The 22,230-nt window shown below is 37.5% G+C and overlaps 1 protein-coding gene and 1 long non-coding RNA gene across 5 annotated transcripts in view; both read right to left on the reverse strand.

The window, feature by feature from the left end:
• The window catches only part of ARHGAP10 (Rho GTPase activating protein 10), a 143,489-nt gene that overhangs the window by 29,341 nt on the left and 91,918 nt on the right, over positions 1 to 22,230 (reverse strand). For all 4 annotated transcript variants that reach the window (XM_027456676.3, XM_027456677.2, XM_027456678.2 and 1 more), the window contains one exon: positions 7,179 to 7,329. In XM_027456676.3, the coding sequence (XP_027312477.1) occupies positions 7,179 to 7,329 (151 nt within the window). The remainder of the gene's footprint in view (positions 1 to 7,178; positions 7,330 to 22,230) is intronic.
• LOC101797891 (uncharacterized) lies at positions 12,978 to 22,229 on the reverse strand. The gene is made up of 3 exons (XR_216898.4): positions 14,060 to 22,229; positions 13,326 to 13,400; positions 12,978 to 13,231 (listed from the first exon to the last, which is right to left on the reverse strand). It is a non-coding gene; the product is annotated as an uncharacterized lncRNA (long non-coding RNA).

Genomic DNA, 22,230 nt, shown 5'->3' on the forward strand with positions numbered 1-22,230 from the left:
ACATGCAGCAAGAATGAGATCTTTATGCCAGCTATTTTTTCCTCTCAGACAAAATAATTAACACAACAATTACATTTGACTACACTTTTTTCCTAGATAAAGACCAACTTTGACAGATTTTTCAAATGTGTGCATGTACAAGCATGTGTATCTTATGCACATGGTAGATCTGCAGAGAGACAGTTTTATCCCATCTCCATAATGATTCAGAAATGTTAGAAAAAGGAGGAAGCTGCACTAGAAAGAATTTGTGTCTAGACTGGCTGATGCAACTCAAGAATAGTAGCCAGAAAGGTGGATGTTTAAGCTGCAGATAGGCAAGAGACAAAAGTGCTCACCTGCAAGTTACCTATAGACAACTGGAATTTTGGGGCCATTCCTTTGCCCTCCTTCTTTCTGATACCATCTCGTCTATTTTTAAAATGTAAAGTTCAACTGTAAGCAGGCATATTTCTAGACATATACTTTATTTGTAATAGCAGACAGTTATTTCAACAAATATCTCTTTCATTTCAGGTTGTCTCTCAAAATTCATGGGAAGTATTGCTAATGTTACTCCTTTACTTCTAGGAAACCCTAAATTGTAGGTGAGCCTTTTGCTGAGCAAGCTAAAACCAAAATTCGTGAAGAATTTCAGCTTATTCTTCAAGCTGTGGAAAAAAACATTGACAGAGTCATGGATAGAAGAGTAGTGGTTAATTTATATCATGTAATTAAATTTTGAAACACAGCAGAAACCAGATACAAGCATGCAGGGGGGTTCCTCTTTTGATTTGTGTATGCTGAGAAAATAAGAGTGGTATATAAACTCAAGGATTACTCATTTTTTTTACCAGAGCCTGGTTGGCAGGAAACCACATGTGACCTCTAGCTTTACCAAGCTGGCCAGATGCCACACATTAATTTCATGGTTGTAAAATACAGAGATGAACTGCAACTACTTCCTGAAAACTCAGACATATAGTAAGATAAGTAGGCTATTCTACAGTTTTCATAGTTTTCTTGTTGCATCAGAGGTCTTGGGTTTCCATAAATTCAGACAACGTTTACCTATGGTCCAGACCTGTATCAAAACCTACCAACAGAATAGCTCTTGTCTCATCAGTGGCAATGGGGATTTTTAAAACTAAAGCAGATCAAACAAGGCTGTCATCTGCTATCATCATTAATAAAAGTTTCATGATTAAGTAGCATACCTCAAATGGCATCAAAAACTCCAAAGATGATGAAAATATTCTTTATGATTCTTTTTCTTTCTCCTTTCTGTTGTCTTGGCAATTCAGCCACTGATATACACAGGAATACAGTTGGTGGTGTTTTTTTTTTTTGGCTGAATGGTAAAGACTGACACAGACTGGGAGCAAATCAGGAAGAGCAGTAGTGTTCTCTAAGTCACAGATCAGCCTTTGAGCAAGTTCACTCCCTCCCCTCCAAGTTCTTCCCTCCTATCTTTGCCACTATGGGAAGCAAGAGAATGTCCTTGGGAGGAAGCACCTTGTCCAGTGAAATGCACAGCCTCATCCATAGGAAACTGACTGAAGAGCTGAACTATGTCAAGTCTTCGTTCTACCTGCAGTCTTGTGTGTTGGGTTAAAAGTAATTTCAGCCAACGGCAATCGGATAGGGCACAGCTGGCTTGTAGCAAAGACATGTCAGTGACTTCCATGCCTGGGATTAATGGCTTTTAGCATGCAAAATTGGCCTTCTTACAGTATTATGTGCCCTTGCATGTCTGGGTGCAGAAGGTAGAGAATTAAAGAGATGAATGATTATTACAGAAGATCAGAGATTTTTATTAATGCCTGGCCTCAAGCAAAGACTGACCCTCCCTCCTGAACTCCACACTCCTTTAAGTTGAGATTTTAGTTTTAGTCTATTCATTTTCCCTTTTACTGCACTTCCAATCCCTTTTGTGTGCATGTGTACAAGCACATGGAGATGTGTTTATTTTTTAAAAATTTCTACAGGCTCTGAATTTCATATACGGAAAGTAGACAGGTACTGGTGATGATATTGGGGTGACTTTCACGCCAACCACAAAGATTTGACACGTCATTTGAAAAGAAGTAAAAGTTAAAGAGATGTTTACCATGTTATGACAGCTAATTTTGATTTCACATTACTGTGCAGCAAGTAGGCTGTAGCACGTAGCTTACTCACAGGTGTAACAGATAGACAATGTATATTGTGTATATGAAGAATGGGCCAAAACTATTCCATACTTCCAAAAAAATAGGTACCTTCTATGGACCCAAAGCTTTCCAGCCAGAAGTTAATTATCAGATTGGAAATTGGGCCCCAACACACATACTATTACCTAAGAAAAAGCTTCACCTTTACTGGCAAATGCTATACAAAGAAAAAGCCTTTTTCAGTTCTCATCCTACTCAGAGCCGTTGGGTAGAAAAAGATGTGATAGATCCTGTTGAATTGCAGGAACTATTCTTGCAGCAAGGTGAAATATGAACTACCTTAAATTCTACATAGCAAACAGCAATCATCCTGATCTTCCCCTCACAACTAATACTGGTGTACCTATTTTGTAACAGCGTAACTGTCTGTTCTGCTCAGCTGTTAACAATAGCTTTGTAAGCAAGTGTTGCAAGCCCTTATGGCTTTTTGATATGCCTATGTAGCTGCTTTTCTTTCCATTTCCCCTGCTATGTGCCAGGTTACAGAAACACTTCCAAGCAGCAGATTCAGAAATAGAAAGAGTTCAAGGCCAGGTTTCACACCTGCAATCTTGCAGTTCTGGACTGTTCCAACCCTGAAGACCAAGCTCATTATTATAAATCCAAGGCTTCCAGGTTTTATGTTCAGTAATTCCAAATAAAGTCTATGTTTTTTCACTTGTTTGTTTGGGGCAGGAAGGGATGGGAGGAGCAGGGAGAGGGAATAATTCATGGGAGCTATATAATTATTACATGCATCACGTTTTGCTTTGATGAAGTGATGTAACTGATGTAACCAAATGCCACAGTAGCTCATGCAAACTAATATACTACCCAATCTAAGGCATTGTATCACTCCAATACCCTCAAAAAGAGCTGCTCCTAAATAAGCCAACATACCATTCATACTTCAGCTTCCAAAGATACTCCAAAGGGTAATACAAATTAGTACAAAGTTTTAAAGGGTTAAACAGCAGTTCTAATTTTTGATTTCTTTTAAAATTCTACACAAAAATCTGTTTTCTAAAGCACTATATATACAATTTTTAGTTTATAGCAGCAGAAGCAAGCTATTGCAAACACCCCATATGCCTCCTGAGTTTCAGAGCAGGGAGTGGGAGACAAACACCTTAAGAACAAAACAAACAAGCCCTTCCATAACACACACGTGCTATGTGCATGTACATGCCAATGACAAATTTTGACATCTAGAGAGTATTCAAAGAGAATAAGGAATCAGCAGGCACTGTGGCTTAAGACGTATACTCTGTTTTGTTTAGAAAACAAGTTGTTCTGCAATTGGATGAATTGCCATGCAAGACCAATTTCTTGACTCCACGTGTGATTTATGAAACTCATGCTGACTGTCTGCTCATCTGGATGGACTGCACTGTACTTCCTACTTTACACAGGACTTTTCTTGCTGTGTTGCTCTTGTGGCTCTCCTAAATAGTTTAATAATGTCTACGTCTCCAGCACAGAAAAAGATAAACAAAGCAAAAAAAAAAATATTTTGCAACAAGAAGAGAAAATTATATAAAAATTAAAATAACAGTGTGAGGGGACAAAACCGTAACTTTGCATTGCCCTTTAGAAGAAATATAAATAGAGCTCTCTTCTGATAAGTACTGATCATCCAAATAGAAAATAAAGACCCAATGGCATGTTCAGAAGAACCATGTAAATATCTCCCTGTTTTAGCTAAGACTCTCTCTCCATAGAGAGAGAGCAAATGCAAAATTGTTTGTACATATCTGGGACTGTAAGCCACAGGAGTGTCTGCATTGCTACTTAATTCACTCTAAAATTCATTCCAATAATATTGGTACTAAAAGAAAAAAGGCTATTTCAAAACAAACAAACAAGTATTCACTTTAGAAAGCACGAAACTCTGGAAGTGATCTTAATGCAAATCTCAGGCAAATCTGCATTTTGCTGAAGCAAGAAGTTTGGGATTAGGCCACATATGAAAGTAGCTCCCAGTTCTTCATTATGTGTAGTTCTACTTAAGACATCAAGATGCCGAAAAATCTCGGAATGAAAAGTTATTAACTGGCTTACTATAAAGGAAAAAAGTTGAAAGAAAAATGGACAGCATAATCTCTGATTTAAATTTGTCTGAGGAAATGAAGATCCTTAAGCTAGTAAATACAACACTTGAATTGTTTGCAAATAGGTTTAATCACCTAATTGCCAAGTACAAGGAAAATCTATGCTCTATCAGGACCCAGCACAGCTAATTACAAGAAGGCAAAATAAAGATTTTTATCAAACTGTGTGTGTGTTCTTCCACTATTATATCTATCAATATTTATGCCACTTACAGCCCTTTCTGGGTGGTTGCTGCATACAGTTTGTGTGCAGTCAAGAAGCCTCCTGACTGAAAACGTGCTTTTAACAAGAAAAGTTGGCCCGAACCCTGCATTTCCAATTCAAGCAGTGGATTCCGAAGCCTGTTAACTCCCTGGAGCAGCTGATAGTTAAAGACTTATTTCCGCTTTTCTAACAATTTCCTGGTTTGCATAACAATCCTAAGAGAAACACACTCAAGAAGTTTTCCAGCACAGAGAAATTTCGTCTCCAACGTACTTTGAGTTTCAAGGCACAGAATATATTTGTATATAATTACAATAACTTCAGGGATATATTTCTTTACAAATATATTTACATATAAATATGTATCAGCTACTTGTTTTAAAACAAGATTATTTGCCATATCCAGGAAATACAAAACACTGGTTTATGCCTGGCGCTTAACTCATGCCATTGTGAATAAAAAGGGGGGAGGGAAGGGGTTTAATGTTTAATTTCCTGTTAAAAACACACACAGGATAAAATCTTCCAAAGAGCAGTTATAAAACATGCATTTGTAAGCCAAGAAACTAGGTAAATATGGAACGAAGCCCAGGCTCACTTTTATTCGTTCCCCCCCTCTCCTAAGAACAAAGTAACTGAAGGCCACGGGGCGTACTTGGAGGCAGCGAGCTCTCCTCAGCACTTGGATAATTAGTCAGCCTGCCCGATTTCTGTACCGTGTAACCAATCTGGTGGGGTAGTTCCTCAGGTATTGCAGTGATGCAACACAGCCCAAAGTACCACCTTTCAATGCATGCCGTGCACCTGCCAAATAAGTACCCATTGCACCATCTCCTGACTGCCTTCCTGACACAGCGAGCTGGCTAAAACACACGTACGGTACACGCTAGCATGTAGCCTGGACCTGTCGAAAGCTGGCTTCTAGCAACATCATATTTGCTATACTGCTACCTTCAGTAGCAGCTGGAGATACTATGGAGAATATTTTTTAGAAGTCACAAGGAGAAATATTATTTTCAGATCCCATTGAAACTCAGGGCTCTATGGCTTGTAACTGTGGCTGGAACCGTGTGTAACAGCTTATTAGATTAGTCTGCAATGCACCACACTGCGACTCCCAGACAAGCACCAAATTTCCATGCAACAATTACAGCCTTTTAACTATCCCACTCCTCTACGTTCAGATACATGAATGACAAAAGTATGGACTGTATGCAGGAGAAACGGAATGTTTATCACATATTTTTCAACAGTACCACTGCATTTTCGGATCTTACAATAAGGATAATCCATCAAATACTTTCTGTCCACTGTGTCAGGGCTAAAGCCACATCCTCAGTGCACACTTTGAGACACAGAACTGGAGAAGAGCTGTGGTACTTCTTGTGACCTGGTGTGATTCACGTTCAAAATCAGATGTAAACAACTCTGTGAGCGTATTCATTTTTTTTGTTTGTTTGTTTTTTGTTTGTTTGTTTTTTGTTTGTTTTTTTTTCTCCCAACAGAGGTTAGTTTTATTGCAGCAGATACAGTTCAAGAGCTTTCTTAGTTTTTGGTAAATTATTCAAATTAACACAGTGTAAGCTTTTTAAGTGGATGTACCTTAAATACTTTCTAGTCTATACATTTAGTTGCATATTTGATGCAGGGAAAGAAAGGCACAGAAATTACATATCTCTAGTGAATTCAACCTGATGACAGGCGTGCTGAGTTTCTTGCAAACTGTATAAAACTGGCTTTCAGACAATAAACTGTTCTGAGTTTATATCTAAAATTTGCACTTACAGCTGTTGTGGGTATTTGTGCTCTTTCTTTAACAAATTAACCACCGTTGACCACTGATTTAATGACAGTTCATCAACGAATCTCATGCTACTGCATGAGTTCAAAATCTTCCTGTTTATTTTCACTGGCTGATAACTGGACTTTGTGCCCTAATCCCATGATTCTCCATGTGAAAAGATAATTGACTAAAAACAGCAGTAGGGAGAACAGGGATAGGGTGGAGAAAATCTGTAGCACAAAATGAGGACTTGCCTTCTCAGTACTATATGTACCCCCAAGCACAGAAATTTCAGAAAAATGGTTACTTTTCTGACCAACAGTCAGAATATATAAGATGTATACCCTTTGCCTCTCTGCATGCTGCTATTGCAGACTGCATGCTAAAGCAAGATTTTTTTTTTCTTCTCAAGTCAGACAAGTTTATGAGTATTTACTGCTAGTAACACCAAGGTATTACAGATTCAAGTGAAGTATTAGTATTCTCTAGTGCAGCAGTGACCTGAGCCTTTAATCCAGATGAATTTAACAGTAGAGTGCATTAGCTCTTCTCATAAAAGATTTGCTTTAATTTTAGTTCTCTCTCCATTTATCTTATGGCTGTGTAATCTTCAGTAGAGGTCAAAGAGATTTCCCCAAAGAAACAGGAGCTGCTTCTTTTTCAGAAGCAAAAAAGCATATTTAAGACAGTTCGCCCTACTTTTAAACATATGCCACAAGACGGTACTCTATACTCTCCTTTCCCTGTACTCTCCTTGTTTCTTTACATGTTTCAAAGCTATTAAACAAGCATGTATGTGCATGCACACACATATACAAATGAAACATGAAATGAAAACACCTACTGAAGGTAGGATACGCAATAACACCAATATGCTGCAAAGACCGAAAGAGTTATTAACATCTTACCATCATCCAGCTCAAGACAGAGATTGTACACAGCCAGTGGCCTTTTAATACGTTGTCCTTGTCTTCTCGATTGCCTTGGTGGGGCATTTGGAGGAGACACTGGCATAGAGATTGGCTCAGGGAAAGTGGCATCAGGCAGGGTTTTGAAAATCTGCAATCAAGAACACAAAGGGTGTTAATTATTTATCACAAAGAGCAACCTGTGTAATGCAACTGTAAACCATTATCAAACAACATTTGTTTTGGATTTCATTCAAAGCAGGCAGGAGCCAAAAATCCATTCCTTCAAGTTTGAGAGTATGCCGTGGGTCTTTAATGAGTGTTTTTAAAATAAATAAATAAATAGATATAAAATGAAAATAAGCAAGAACACTGTCTACACTTTAACCAAGCTGCAAATCAGTTAATCCAAAGACAAAATATGTGCAGCCATGCTTGCCAGCTAGGATGGAGGGAAAGGGGAAAGAGGGAGATGAACCAGCCACCAGGAAGTTTTAGAATTTTAGCTAGGACCTATAATGTTGCCAGAATATCCATGTTAATTTTCAAAATTTATGATATCGCTATAATATCTGCCAGTTAAAAAAAAAAAAAAAAAAGAAAAAAAAGAAAAAAGAGAAGTCATATTCTTGAAGACAGCAAGGGAAAAATTTTGATGGGAGGGACTTTTAATGAAAGATACCATAGTAACATACCATGTGAGATTTTTCTCAGACAACCATTGTATATTGATTCATATTTGTATTAAATGATGATATTCACAAAGACGCATATAAAAAGGATTGCATTTCTTGTCACCATTTTATCCTTTGAGTCATGGCTATTAGCATATCACCCCTCCATACAAAATACCATGCCAGCTCTCTCTGGATTAACTCGTAACACAAATCTGCTCAAACTGATAGTTTTTTTTAACTGACACATACAAGGCACAATCTAATGATGCTGATTTACTTCAAGAAAATTATCAGTACACCAATGTACAATTTAACAGCAGCCTTTTACAACTGATCATGGCAGATTCATATGAACAAATTAGCTTCGTAATTTTTCATCAAAATCAAACCGGCAGATGAAGAAAAACACAAACAGCACCTGTACAAAAAAAAAAAAAAAAAAAAAAAAAAAGCCCTGTGTCTGTAGGGCACCTTACAGCAACACAACATGGTAATATAACAAGACATAATGAAACAGCATGTGGTGCTCTTTTACCCTGCAATTTTACGTAGTCAGGTATCCATGTAGGAAATATTATAAAGAGGGGACTTGTAATGAATCTTCAAAGGAGAAGCTTTTTATGAAGCAGAAATTCATGCAGAAGTTAGAAAGAGATGCCACAGATAACACATTTTTGGATTATTACAGCATATCTCAGCTGCAGCACGAAGCTAAAAGCCAGCCAGGCTACTCTATGCATGAGAAAAATGCCATAATCATCTTGTGGTAAGGCAGTCAAGACATCATGTCAAAATTATAAGACTATACGCTGGCCTGTTAGTCCTGAATATTACACATACAGAAATGAAATGACCCAGGAACCTACATATACACCAGCTTATATCCACTTAATGATCACTTTCATCCTGGCAGGTTGATGACTGTGGTGTACAAAATCATCAGAAACATCATTCTCCATGAGAACTGTGGAAGAAAGATCGTATCGCCCAAAATGGGCAGCAGCAGGCAGGAAGCCTATACATGGTATACAAATGTTCCAGTGGAAATATTACCTTCCTTTCCAGTAGGTGAATGTCACCCTGGAGGAGAAGGGAAAATGAGGAAATCTGAACTTCCCCATCCCAGTTACAAGAAAACTGGCTCCCACTCCTTCACATGCTAATGTACAGGGATTATGAGAGAGCACCAAAATCAAGCAAGGAACTCACTCTACACAAAGTACTTATAAAGGAGAAAGTGCTGTCCCCTGCACAGACACAGCATCTCTCTCAGACAGTGGCAAAGGTCTAATTGTGCTCAGAGTGCTAAAACTATTTTTTTAAACCATGATGCAATATGTAATAATGAAATCTAACATGCACCTACATGGCATTTGGCTAACAGTACCACACTGCCCCCTTATGTGTAAACACAAGGCTAGACTAAGCAGTTTTAGGAATAATATTTGCTTCTGAAAAATCCAAAAGCACCAAAAATTTTAAATGCCATCTTTTTCATGGACTAAATGTTGTGTCTGGACCCTCTGGTAAATAACTCTCCTCCAAGAGGTTGCAGCATGTTGTTTACTATGTCACATTCCCCAGCTGTATTTATTTGTACAGCCTTAACCACGCATCTCCACTGAAATTAATGATGGTAAGAACAAATATTCCCCAGGACTGGTTTGTAAGAGATGAGCTTTCTCATATGCATTTAGGTGACTTGCATAGCTCGCAGTAAATTTCTTTAGCGCCTCTCAGAAATATTTCAATATATTCTAATAAAACTACTAGCATGAGTAACAGAGTCGCAAAAGCAAAACACAATCAAGAAAACCATAAAGGGGATTCTTACTTAACGATAACCAGAGCCAGACATGCAATAGGACAATGAATTGGAGGCAGATAATGAATCCAAGCAAATTTCTAACTGTAAGTCGCTCTGTGATGTGAAAAAATAGTGGGTGGTTTGTTCTGTTTTATATGGGGGGAAAAAAAACCTACACAACAAACAGGAGAAAATAACAAGCAAGCAGTTAAGTTCCTCTTCAGGCAGTACTTCTTCAACACATGCTAACTAACTCCGCAACAGTACTTGTGCCAGACAGTCAGGAGCTCCCCAGAAGAGTCATCCTTCCCCTACCAACAAAATTTAGTGGCACTGAGTCTTCTCTTTCACTGTCAGGAACTTCTCAGAAGATTGATTTTCCTCTTCTCAGAAATGCTTACAATTCCTCGATCTTCACTGAAATGGCCATAGCTAAAAACTGGCTAAAAATATGCATTACCAGCATGTGTCCAGCCGCTCTCTACACTCAGTGAGACCAGGGCAAGGGTACACATGAACTCCATCCTCTCACTCATGCATCCCTTTGAAGCAATGCTATAAGGTCTAGCACTTCTTTGCTTGTGCTCATGTTTAATACGTGTCTCCATAGAGAAGGGATTCCTGAAAGAGGTTAGATATGAACTAGAGAATGCAACTGCTTGACTATCTGCAGAGCAAACTGACCCACGCAGAGCACATTGAGACCCTGAAAGTGTCACTGAAATCACCAAGCAAAATGAGTTGCCCTGTAGGAGTCTAAGACAACAAACAAACAAACAACAGCCCACCACCACCACTAGAAAGATCACTAGGGTTTGGGTTTTTGTTTATTCTTTTAATACACAAAAGAAGCAGGAAACACCCTCACATGTTGCACAAATAAAAAAAGTTTTGGAATCGTTCTTGCTCTTTCAAGCTGCTCATTAACTATTTGGTATTTGGTACTTTCTTTGGTATTTCCTTCTTCTATTTCCATTAGGAAAATAAAATTAAATGCAGCTAAAATTAAATACATCCTGACCTGCATTTTCAGCAGCAGCAATCTCTTTACGTTGCAGGCCAAAGCTACAGCTAAAACCATAGTTTTGCAAAGGTGAGCATCTGAAAAGCAAGTGGAAGGCCAACCTCAGCCCTAAGATATGCATGCACAGTATTCAGCTTCACTTTCGTACTTTCTTTAAGTTTGCTTTGTTTAAACAGACAGGTACTTTTCATCAAACCTAAACAGGTATTTTCTGCTGCTCTGACATTGTAATGTCTCACTGAGAATGGGGGGAATGGACGCATATTTTAGTTCAGTTGCAGGGAGAAATGTTTGGGGTTTGTTTAATTCAATTTTGCTCTTAGCCTTACTGATTTTTCAAATACTGTATAAATGTTTCACAGACTAATACAAGATGCCTACTATGAGAGATCTGTTATCAGAAGTACATTGCCTATGCACAGAAGACAAAATTCAAAATCACATACAAGTAATGGCTTAGAAGAGCACCAACAACTGAACTAGCATTTCAGTACTTTGACTTACTTGCACAACAGTATGGGACCACACCTGACTAAGTTTCAAAATCTATTCTTGCACTGCAAGCTGTGGCTCTCAGATGCATCACAAGGCAACCGCAATAGGGCAGAATCCCTTCTGTGGGAGAACAGGGCTGGAACATGCTATTTAATGGAAGATTTCTTTGCTGCTCCAAATAAAGCCTCCCTTCAAGTGAAAAAAAATCAGACCTACCATCATCACTCATCTGTATTGCAGAAGTTACCACAGCTTACACAAAGACAAGAATGAAGTCTGTTCTTTGAATTACCTCATTCAAGAAGCAATAAAAATGTATTAAACTAGCCTCCAAGGTTAAGGACTTCCCAATCACATACAGCGTTACATAGTTTTTGTGGCTAGGGCCAAACTGCTCTAGATTTATAGAATACTTCTCTACAATTTAGTTCTCAGAAGCATTAGCATTCTGCTCTTCATCTACTTGAGGGCAAACCTGGATGCTAAGTGAAACAATTTACATATGGGAGAACACTGACACGTAGCGCTCAAAATGCACAGAAAACAGACCAAAAATTTTATCAAACAACAAACCTGTTAGTCATTCCTATCCCAGTTCATTCACTATTTTAAATGGTTGTCTAGGTTTGGTTGTATATGAAAGTAGAATTTAAAGATGCACACTGAGTTAAGTGGTGGATCAGTCTCCAAGCCTGCAGTGCAAAAGCTACAACAACAAAAAAAAAGATGAAACTCTTGTTGAGCTACTTAAAACAGCGTCATGTTTGACCTATTTCTCTCTATGCAATAGTACGGAACAGATACTTTATAGGGCTAAACAAACCACAAACCATCTTGGATATGTACCGCTAATAACAGCCCTCTCTACAACAGTGAGCCCAAGACCATCCCTACACACAACCATTCCAGTTCCTAAACCGGTGTCCCACAAAGTCTCTGGAAGCATTTCTTGAGAGTAATGAGCCAAATTCAACATATTATCATACTGTATTCTACCAGCAGATCCATATGGCAGCAGCCCAAGGAATTTTGCCAGATTCCACTTAATCTGCAAAAACAGTGTTGGCCTCTAGATCCTGAGCTCTTGCTAGAGCTGATTTTAGAAATTCAAAAAACCCATCACTAGGAGTATTTAACTAAGCCTATTCCACAATTTTATAACTAAATGTATAGTTGTACATGGAAATGCAGATTAGATTCTACTGCTACAAGAGGATACTGATCTGTTCATTCTGGTCTCAAGCAGAACTAATTAATGAATATCAGTATGTTTGCCAGGAATCACTTTAGGAAAAGACCCAGACATCAGGTCATCTCTGTCTGCTTTGTATCACTGGGGTAATTAAAATTTCTTCTAAAAATCAGTGGGAGGCAAAAGCAAGGACAGAGTGGGATGAAAAAGAGGGGGGAAAAACTGAAGGCTTAGTAATAGAGCTAATGAGGATAAAATTATAAAAACCATTAACAGCTTAAAGCTGTGCCATAATTCTGTTGCAAGACAAACCCCTCATTCACTCTCATAACACCTACTACACAGAAGATGCATCTATTTTCTTTGGATACACAAACAAGAACTGGAGTACCAGAAGTTGTTGTCTAATGCAAAAGGAGGCTAGAACATGCAAGGTTACTTTGAATTCTTTGAAATTCAGCTCCGGGTATAGCCTCCTCTACGACAATCATATTTTTAGAGTAAAGTATTTCTCAAGACAAAAAGAAAACCAGTACAAGATTTTATCTGGGTAATTTCCCTTCAGCACTTGATTTGCAGTTGGTAAATAAAAGAAACATACACAGACACTTCAACTGATGTTTATTGAACAATATAAAATGCCATCTACCCAGGCCACATATACTCCTCTACCCTCGTACATTTTATGGCTATTGTACTCCTTGTATTTCCATTATAATTGTCTACAATATATGTCAATCTATTCTATAAATTAGCAGCTATTGGGATACAGCAAGAGAAACATCACCACCATGGCCTTTTCTTGACTTAGCTTCTTTTCAATGTAATGTAGACTCAATTCAGGTTTGATCCACCAACCTGTAAAAAATATATACATATTTATATTTATATCAGAGACAAAAGTGCTCAAGAAAGAGGAAAACCGTTTTAGTTATTCACAATGTGCTCTTACCTTGATACAGTTCCCATGCATTTTTTCCTCTTACAATAATGAAGACAGTCATTGTGCCATTCTTTTTGCCATTTTCTGCAAACATAAAGTAACATTTTTTATGTTAAGTTATAATTTTACTGCAGATAGAAGCATTTCAGGATATGCAAGGTGAAAATAAGCATCTTAAAATATTGTCATAAAAAAGGGCAACTCATCCACTAATATTCTAATTTTTAATCCATTAAATCCAATTCTGTGAGATTTACAGCTCCAGATTTATTTTTTTTTAATTTGAAGGGATTGCAGAAGGTAACAGGAGCTACTAAAATTAAAAGCTCAATCATAACAGCAATTACAAAAGATTAACTTCTGGAAAGACAGAAGTTGTATTTCTAAACAGATTGCATCAATTCTAACAGTTTAATAAAATTTCTAAAATTAAACATTATTGAAAACTTTTTTTTTTAATATAAAATGTGGTTTCTTTCTTTTTGCATTTAAATTTATTAAAGACTGTATTAGATCAACCTGTTTCATTCCTGGTTTTAGTCAACATGATCCATTTATTGTTTTCAAACACAATTCAATGAAATATAAAAACATTTGCACTAGAAATTATTGACATTTACATAGAATTTGTGTTCAGTACACATAATGTGAAGCTCATTATTTCTCCACATTATATTAAATATTTTTGAAAATACAAAATTCAATAAAAATTATCAACAACTTAGAATCTCTAAGTCACTTACCTTTCCAAGTGTGTCCACTTCAATACGGATGTGCCTGCCTTGAAGTAGTTATCCCAACTTTGGTACTTCAGCAGCCGTATGCTATAAAATACGATTTGCTGCACACTGGCCTCTGTGAGACTGCATAGGATGCAAATTTTCTGAAGCTTTGGATTTTGAGGCTTGAATTCCACTACAAACCACAAACACCTTTATACAATATTCACTAACATCATATTTGAAAAAAATATAAACTCAGCTTAAGAGTTGAGAGATGCCTGAAGCTAAACCTCTAGAGGGCCACCACCCAGAAAGCATCCATAGTACTCTTGATGTTGCCTGGCACACTCTATTTAGCTACAGTGCAACAGAGTGTGCAGCTTGAAAACAACCCTAGTAGAAGTCAAAACTAGAAACAGGAAACACCCTTGGTTGAGAGCCAACAGTCAACCCACAAAGCTCTAAAATAAATAAATAAACAAACAAATCCAAGACCGCCTTTTCTTCACTGCAAAGACACCATTTGCAGAGACAATCTGCCTAGCAGCCTGACTACCCATAACTGAACGAAACACTGCTTTTAGGGATTTGTGGACACTGAGTCCCAGTATTGTAATCAAATAATGTACTGCCAATTTTAATGCAAAAGGATTAGGTTTAGTGCTCCAGACAAACTATTAGAGTGATGGTAGAACTGAGGGGAATTTCAGACAAACCTGAAGTATATGTAGACTCTAACAGACACTCATTTGGCCTGACTACCTTGAACCCTGTAGTTCACATTGGAGCTTTAATGAAGAAACTAAACATAGCCTGTAAAACATGACATTGCAGTCTGGAGGACAACTGTGGAAGGATGAAAGGAAAAAAAAAAAAAAAAGAACATACCAAGGTTAGAAACATGTGTCCTTTGATCGCTTGCAAATTATGAGTTTGTTGATTCAGCCTTTCTAAAAGTAGCACTCCTGATACAAAGCCTGCAGCTTCCACTGTATCACGTCTCGCTCCCCTTTTAACAATTCACGAGAAGAACGCTCCTGATAGCAGCCCATTCACTGCTGTGAATTGCATTCACAAGCAATCCATTTTATTCATTGGAGGAAATGAGAGAGTTAACAATACACCAGGCTTGAAACACCTACACATTTATCCACTGCACCAGCAGAAACAGCATATTCACCTTCTTTTCTGTGCTCACCTATTGTAACTCACACCAAGGAGAGTATTTTAAAAAAGGTTGCCCTTCCGTATTACAGCTATGCATATTAGCTTTGCCTATCTTGTTTAGTTACAGGAAATACTTAAAAGAACAACAACAGAAAAAGCCTTTAAATTGAAAGATTAAATACTCGATCCAATTACCCAGCTTTCTAAAACATAACATAATCTTAGTTACTAAATGAAAAATAATGCAGAATGAGAATATTTGCATGTATTTGCTCTTATGAAAAGCATGAGAAGCCCTGTGAGGTTAAAAGGCAGCATTTACGAATGTAAGCCAAGAGCCAGCAAAAGCAACAAATACGGCCAAACACACAAACCTGATCTCCCCTCTATTTGTAATGAATAAATACATACACATGCTTACAAATACAAATAAATATATGTGGTAAAATCTGTTTTTCTCCAAATTTTATACACCACAATATGAATAATTATAAAACCCTGTATTTGACACCCTACTATAATGTCATTGTACAAAGCATCAGAATGAAATGTCAAGATCTTTGGAGATGACACTGTTCCAACTGTCCCACACAGCCAGTATTTTCTTCTCTGATAATTTCCATGTTGCCATTACAAGGATTTATATCACCCTTATGTTGTACAGTGTTTTCTGGTCTTTGTTTTTGTTAAAATCCATTTCTTATCTTACATTATGACTATAAGGTCTTTGAAGGCAAAGAATATATTCTTTGTTTGTATGTCCAGCATCCACTGCAATGAAGTACTGATGCCTCATTAGTGTAAATAGCATACACACAAAAATACTAGGAATAAACACTTATCAGCTGACTGTCACATCTTGTTTATTCAAAAATTCATTAAATGGACTGAAATACACTAACCCCTTTAGTAGGGCAAAAGCTTACTGGAATTCTGAAGAGTACATACAGAAACACAAGCACATACTGCACGATTACCCAGTGCTCTGTCATTAGCAATGATCAGGCAGCATGCCATTCAGATCGGTTTACCCAATTTAAAGGGGAAAAAAATTGTCAATTCAGTGGTTCACTTACCATTGAAAACTGTAATACAGTATATTTCTTAGGTCACGTATAAGAATTTACTCTTTAAACTCTTCAGGAGTGCAACAACTTTTCCCCTCTCAATAGCCCTGGAGTTTTCATAGATTATTTTTTGTATCAAAATTTTACTTAAGAGCACCCATTCTAGCATTCTCCATAAGGCTTTCTCCTTTGAATCCCCCCTCCACACATGCAAGTACAGGATCCTGAGCGTCTAGACTGAAGTAAATGTTAGCCAGCTGAATTCCACTCTCTTATCATCACTTCTATTTACTTACTTACAAAGCACTGTCTGTGGAGCAGTGGAAGATGAGGACTGCATCACTCAGAAATTTGGTATGAATTTGAATGAAGTTTCTTCATATTAACTGGAGATAATACAGGCCCATCAAGAAGACAGAAGTGTATATCCGTATTACTTGTAAGGTGCCACATATTTGTAGTGAAACACCTCAGCAGGCTATTTTCAATCCCTGTAAGAATGACTTTTGTTTTGATTTTCTTTTTTAATCTGTTTACTCACAGTGTGTTTTGTGTCTTTTGGAGCAGTCTAATGCATTTGGAGCATACCAATTCAGGTATTGATCCAGACTCTTTAATGTCATCAACTATAGTCACACATACAAATGGAGACTTCATATACAATCTTCTCACAGTATGCACAAACTACATTAAGACTTTGAAAACAGCAGTCTTTAAAAAAAAAAAGGATTTACAGTCAATTAAAACATAACATGTGGATTTCATATGGAAGTGCTTTCTACTATCCACAGAGCAGAGAAACAGTTTGAAGAGTTTGCACACGCTATAGTGAAATGAAAGAGCTGCTGTGACTTCCACCAGAAAACATTAAGTTCTTTGTTGTGCTTGCTGCTCTTTCTGGTTTAGACCCAGCCAATTACTAAAGGATGTTCTTTAAGTACAGGAATAGTTTCAATGACACTTCTGATTAGTTATGCTCTTTAAGTTATGCACATACTGAATACCCTCCTTAAGTGAAGCTCATGTTTCCTTGCAAATTCTACTTTACTGGAGATGACTTACTGTATTTTTTTTCCCTAAGTCAAACATTTGTTGATTTGAAAAACATTCAGCTTGAGTAGGTTTTCAAATTTCTGCACCACAGCAAACCACCACAATTACAATGCATTGCTTCTTGTTCTCCCTTTCCAGCCAAAGACAAAGCAACACAAAATATGAAACAAGTCTCCTCTAGTATTTCTCTTATGTCCCTTTACCATCACTTCAACAGATCTGCTGTGTTGTCAAAAATAGTCTTAGTTCAGAGGCTGGCAGTGTCACTATGACCCTACAGGCTCTAAAGCACTTACTTGCTGAGAATTGCTTTAAACATGCACATGGCCACACCTCAGTGCTACTTTATGCTTTAAAATGAACATCTGACTTCACCTGTTTCTATTTGTCCCATTGCATGAACACTGCAGGTATTATACACTGTGATATGTTTTAAGACTAAGGATTTTCCAGGTGTTACTACACGAAGTTGATGTTGGCTTAAGAGCTCAGTATTATTAATTTTTTCTCTTTCATTTAGTTTAATAAAAAATATAAATGGGCCTACATTTTTTTTAAAAAAAGTGCTTCATAGAAAAATGCTTGTCATATAACTGTTTTAAACAAAACATATAGCTAAAACAAATATGTATTTTGTCTAATATATGTAAAATTTTTGCCCCTTTTAAGTAGACAAATACAGAAAACAAGTGAAAACAGAATCTACCCTTTGTACAGGAGACATTGAATTTTTCAGAATTAACATCGTCTGAGCTAACTTTACCTATAAGTTGCCAACTTTTTTTTTTTAAAAAAAAGGTATGTTTTGCCATGCCCAGTCCCTTTCACAATACTCTGGCTTCCCAGACTCTTTCCGTCTGGCCCCTCTCTTTTCTTTTCTAATTTACTTCCACTGTAATTTTCAACTTCTTTCTGTTTTTGCAGTCTTGCTATTTGTACTCACTATTCTTTCTTCCCCCATATGCTGGTTTACATATTCTAGTCCCACTGAGATTTTTATTCCAACCTCCTCACTCATCTTCTTTCATTTCATAGCCTTCTTTTTTTATCCTGTGTTGTTGGTTTTTTTTCCTCTTCAAACAATGTTCAGGCAATTAAGAAACCAAAATGGCTCATATTACCACTGAGGCATCTCTCAATGGCAAATAAATAACCCCTTTGAATTGTGGCATTTGTTCCGATGGGATACCAAAACATTATCACGAACAGCAAGAACATGTGCATGCTATTCAGGAATTCTTGGAGTGTACTGCCATTCTTCCTCCATGCAAGTCACAAAACAAGACTAGAAGAGCTGAGATGACCAAGATATCTAGTCTGTTAAACCCTTGGGAAGAAAAACTAATTTACACCTCTGAAATTCATTTAGGAGAAGAGAGGAAGAGAAAGGAAAATCTGGGTTTTGTTCCAAACTGACTATCGCTATTCATCGCAGGATTACTTAAAGGCCAAGCATTGCACAAACACAGCTGTAGCCATCCCCCGAGTTCATCATCTCAGAAAGTGAATACTAAGGGAAGGTTTAGCTTCAAAGCAAAATGAACATGATCACTAGATACCAACATGAATTTATTGATTCATTTTTGGTGAAGGGAAGGACATGGGTCACAGAAACCAAAGGAGACAAGGTATGGCAAGGGAGAAGGGACAAGACAGCCGCGTATGAAATGACACTGACATTAAGGGCCTGAAAAACAAAGAAGAACAAGAGTGCATGCAGCCACTCAGCAAAAACATCACAATTCGAAGTGAAACTACAGTCCATTGAATATTAAAGCTGAATATGTTCCTACTTTGCCTGGAGTATCTGGCTGGCCTTTCCCTACAGCCATAGTGCAGTAGCAAGCAAGATAATTCACAGGTCTTATTTTTCTCTAGACTGGCCTCTCTTCCACTACTGGTGGTTCTGAGAAAAGATCTCAGATTGGATCTAGATTTTGCTTCTTTCTTTCAGTAGAGATCTGCTTCTACAACTTATCTTCTGCTTGGAGACTGAGAAATACTCTGACTAGAAGAGACTTATCCATAACTGTCAAGAATAAGATCTGAACAATTATTTCCTTACTGCTCTTCTGTCCTCCATCTAGTCTCAACGACTGCACGGTCCTAGTGCCAGTTAAGTAACACAACAGGCTGCACAGTCTAGTGGCCAGCATTCAAGTCTCAGCTTTGGTTTGATTTTGCCTAACATCCCCTCCTCAACCTACCATGACTGGTTCACAGCCATGGCTTGGAAGTATGTCTGCAGCTTTTAAACAAAGTAAAAATGTGACTGATTGGTTTCTGGCTAGTACGAAATAAATGTACTTATCAATAAAGTATATAAAATAAAAAAAGCGGCTTATGCACTAAGATATTCTCATCTCAGGGCAAGTCCCCATCTCCAGGTTTCCATATATAAATTGAATAGAAATTCTCTAATCACTCAGCAGAGTGATGATAGTGGAATGACTGCACCAGGATTTCAAAGCTAGTAACAGTTGGCTACGGATCCTCCCAAAAATGAATCATAGATCTCCTTCAGTAAAGCTGTCCACAGAGCAAGACAAAATGAACATTGATAGAACTTAAAAATGTTTGAGGAATCGTAACCATTTTAACCACTTGGCTTAACAAGTTACTGTATTTAAACTGGAATTACAATAGCTATTGCTTCTACAGTCTGGAATTTTGTTAACCTTTTCATTTGCTACAGGGGGAAAGAGATGCCTCTCTGCAGTCTGTCAGGGCTGTAAATTACAAAGGGATGAAGTGTTGCTTCAGGTTTCTGTCAGCGTGCCTCCATCTTGACTCCACCGCACTTCTGTAATTCCAGACTTAGCATATATTAGCAGAAGTAGCTAAAAGTTAGCAGAGGCAGAGTAGTGGTTGATGAAATATTTGAAAGCTTTTAACCTACAGCTGCTGACTTCTCCTAGGACTTCACTAGGGCTATAAATAAAATAATTAATAATCATAATAATAATCATAAACCCAACTTTCGCAAGACTCTTAGAAAGTCTGAAATGCAGGGAATTCAGAATAATTTAAAATGAACAATAGATTGACAAGAAGCCTATCTGCCATTAACAGTAGGTCCTGGGTCTGCCATAAAAGAAGGTTCACTTATAAGAGCAACATATTCAAATTGACCAAACATTTTTGTCATGCCTTAAAACACGTCTCTCTTTTGTCTTTGCTATAAATACACAGAGGTCACACTTTGGGCTTCCTTCCCTCTTGGAAGCAGCTCTAGTGTGGAAGAGAAGTTGCTGTAGGCAGACCACTGATGGCAAGTTCGCTGTTAGAAATAACAGTGAAAAGATAGAAATCCCTTTAAAAAAATTATAGCCTTCCAGTTCTAAAGAAGGCATAAAAACAAGGAATTATGGAAAATGATGCAGTATCTTTTTTATGTATTTTCCATTCCCTGCTTCTCCACATTTTCAGAGGAGCAAGTAAGGTGAGTACAACCAATGTTTCAAATGTGAAATTGATGTTCAGTTTCTAAGGGCATGTGAACGAGCAGGCAAAACAATGAGCTGGTGCTAATATGTGGTGATCTAGTGATTTTATTGGGCAGAACTAAACCCAGCCTCCATATGCCATTACAAACACCTTGGCTCTGCTCACTCTATTGACTTTTTCTTAATTTGTGTGGTCACTATAATAGCTACAAAATCATGGCCTTACTGCACTGTTTACCTTCACTTATAAGGTAAAAAATGGCTTTACACCTCTTGGAATATTTATTTCTTAGGACTTGAGCCACATCTGCTGCACAATAATTTCCCAGTGGAACAATACTGTATCTGCTCAAGGTGTATGTGGGGGCAGCATCACACCCTAAGTCAACTAAGCCAACAAAACACGCCATGTAGATAAAGCTATGCCAAAAGAAGTTTTGCCTAGCCTGTGTTATTCAGGGAGGTGGCAAAATTGCATTTAAGAAAAACTTGTGACAGAAATTATTTAAAGTAGATAAGACTCAACTTAGATAGCCAATTTCAACACTGTTAACCTTTAAAAGAAATAACTATTTCACTGCTCACAGAGCTTAAGAAGTAAGAGGGGAAAAAGCACATGCTGAAATTTTTCCAAAGCACTTTTTTTTTTTTTTTTTGAAAATAAGAGAAAGGTGGATACTGCCCATCCTCCCAGCACAAGCAGCGCATCTCAAACACCCAGTTCCAAAAGTTAACTTAGTCACAAGGGACTCCCAAAGAAAAACCCAAGCAAAGGGACACTGGTAAAAGATTTATTTATCTATTACAAATTCCAGGGCCCAGACTGCGTGCAGTGCAAGCAGATATTCTGGACAGTTATCTTGTATGGGTATGGTGCCTTAGTAACCAGCAGCTGCCACAACAACAGCAACTTCCATTTGCAGTATTACCTCAAACGCAAAGGCTTAAAATAACACACATTCAGCTGAAAATGAATGAAATGTTAATACCTGGCTCTCTCATAATGCTTTTTAAAACCCACAAAATTCAGAGTACAGTAAAATCTTTTTTTTTTTCTTCTTGTTTTTTTTAAACCATGTAAACTCTGAGAAAAAATACGACAGAACAATTAATACAGTGAAACCTTAGTCAGAATACTTAAAGAGCTAAAACTGGGCCTGGGCTTTTTCTTTTCCAGTTTTGTATCACTTCTGCTCACAAAAAAGGCATATACAAATATCATAACGAAAATCTATTTGCATACTATACACACAGAAGCACAGCTACCACGAGGAAATATGCATCCTGAAATGTCAGTTCACCTATGAACCAGGATATTTATTGAGTATAAATAGGCAAAAGTGTACAGCGTACAGAGGATATTCTTTTGAGTTAAGTTGTAATGTCACATTTAACCCCATGCTACCCATTAAGCAGAACATTTGAAACAATACTCAAGAAACATGGAGATGCTTCAAAA

The sequence above is a fragment of the Anas platyrhynchos genome, chromosome 4 (genome assembly GCF_047663525.1).
Source record: "Anas platyrhynchos isolate ZD024472 breed Pekin duck chromosome 4, IASCAAS_PekinDuck_T2T, whole genome shotgun sequence".
In the NCBI taxonomy this organism is placed as follows: domain Eukaryota; kingdom Metazoa; phylum Chordata; class Aves; order Anseriformes; family Anatidae; genus Anas; species Anas platyrhynchos.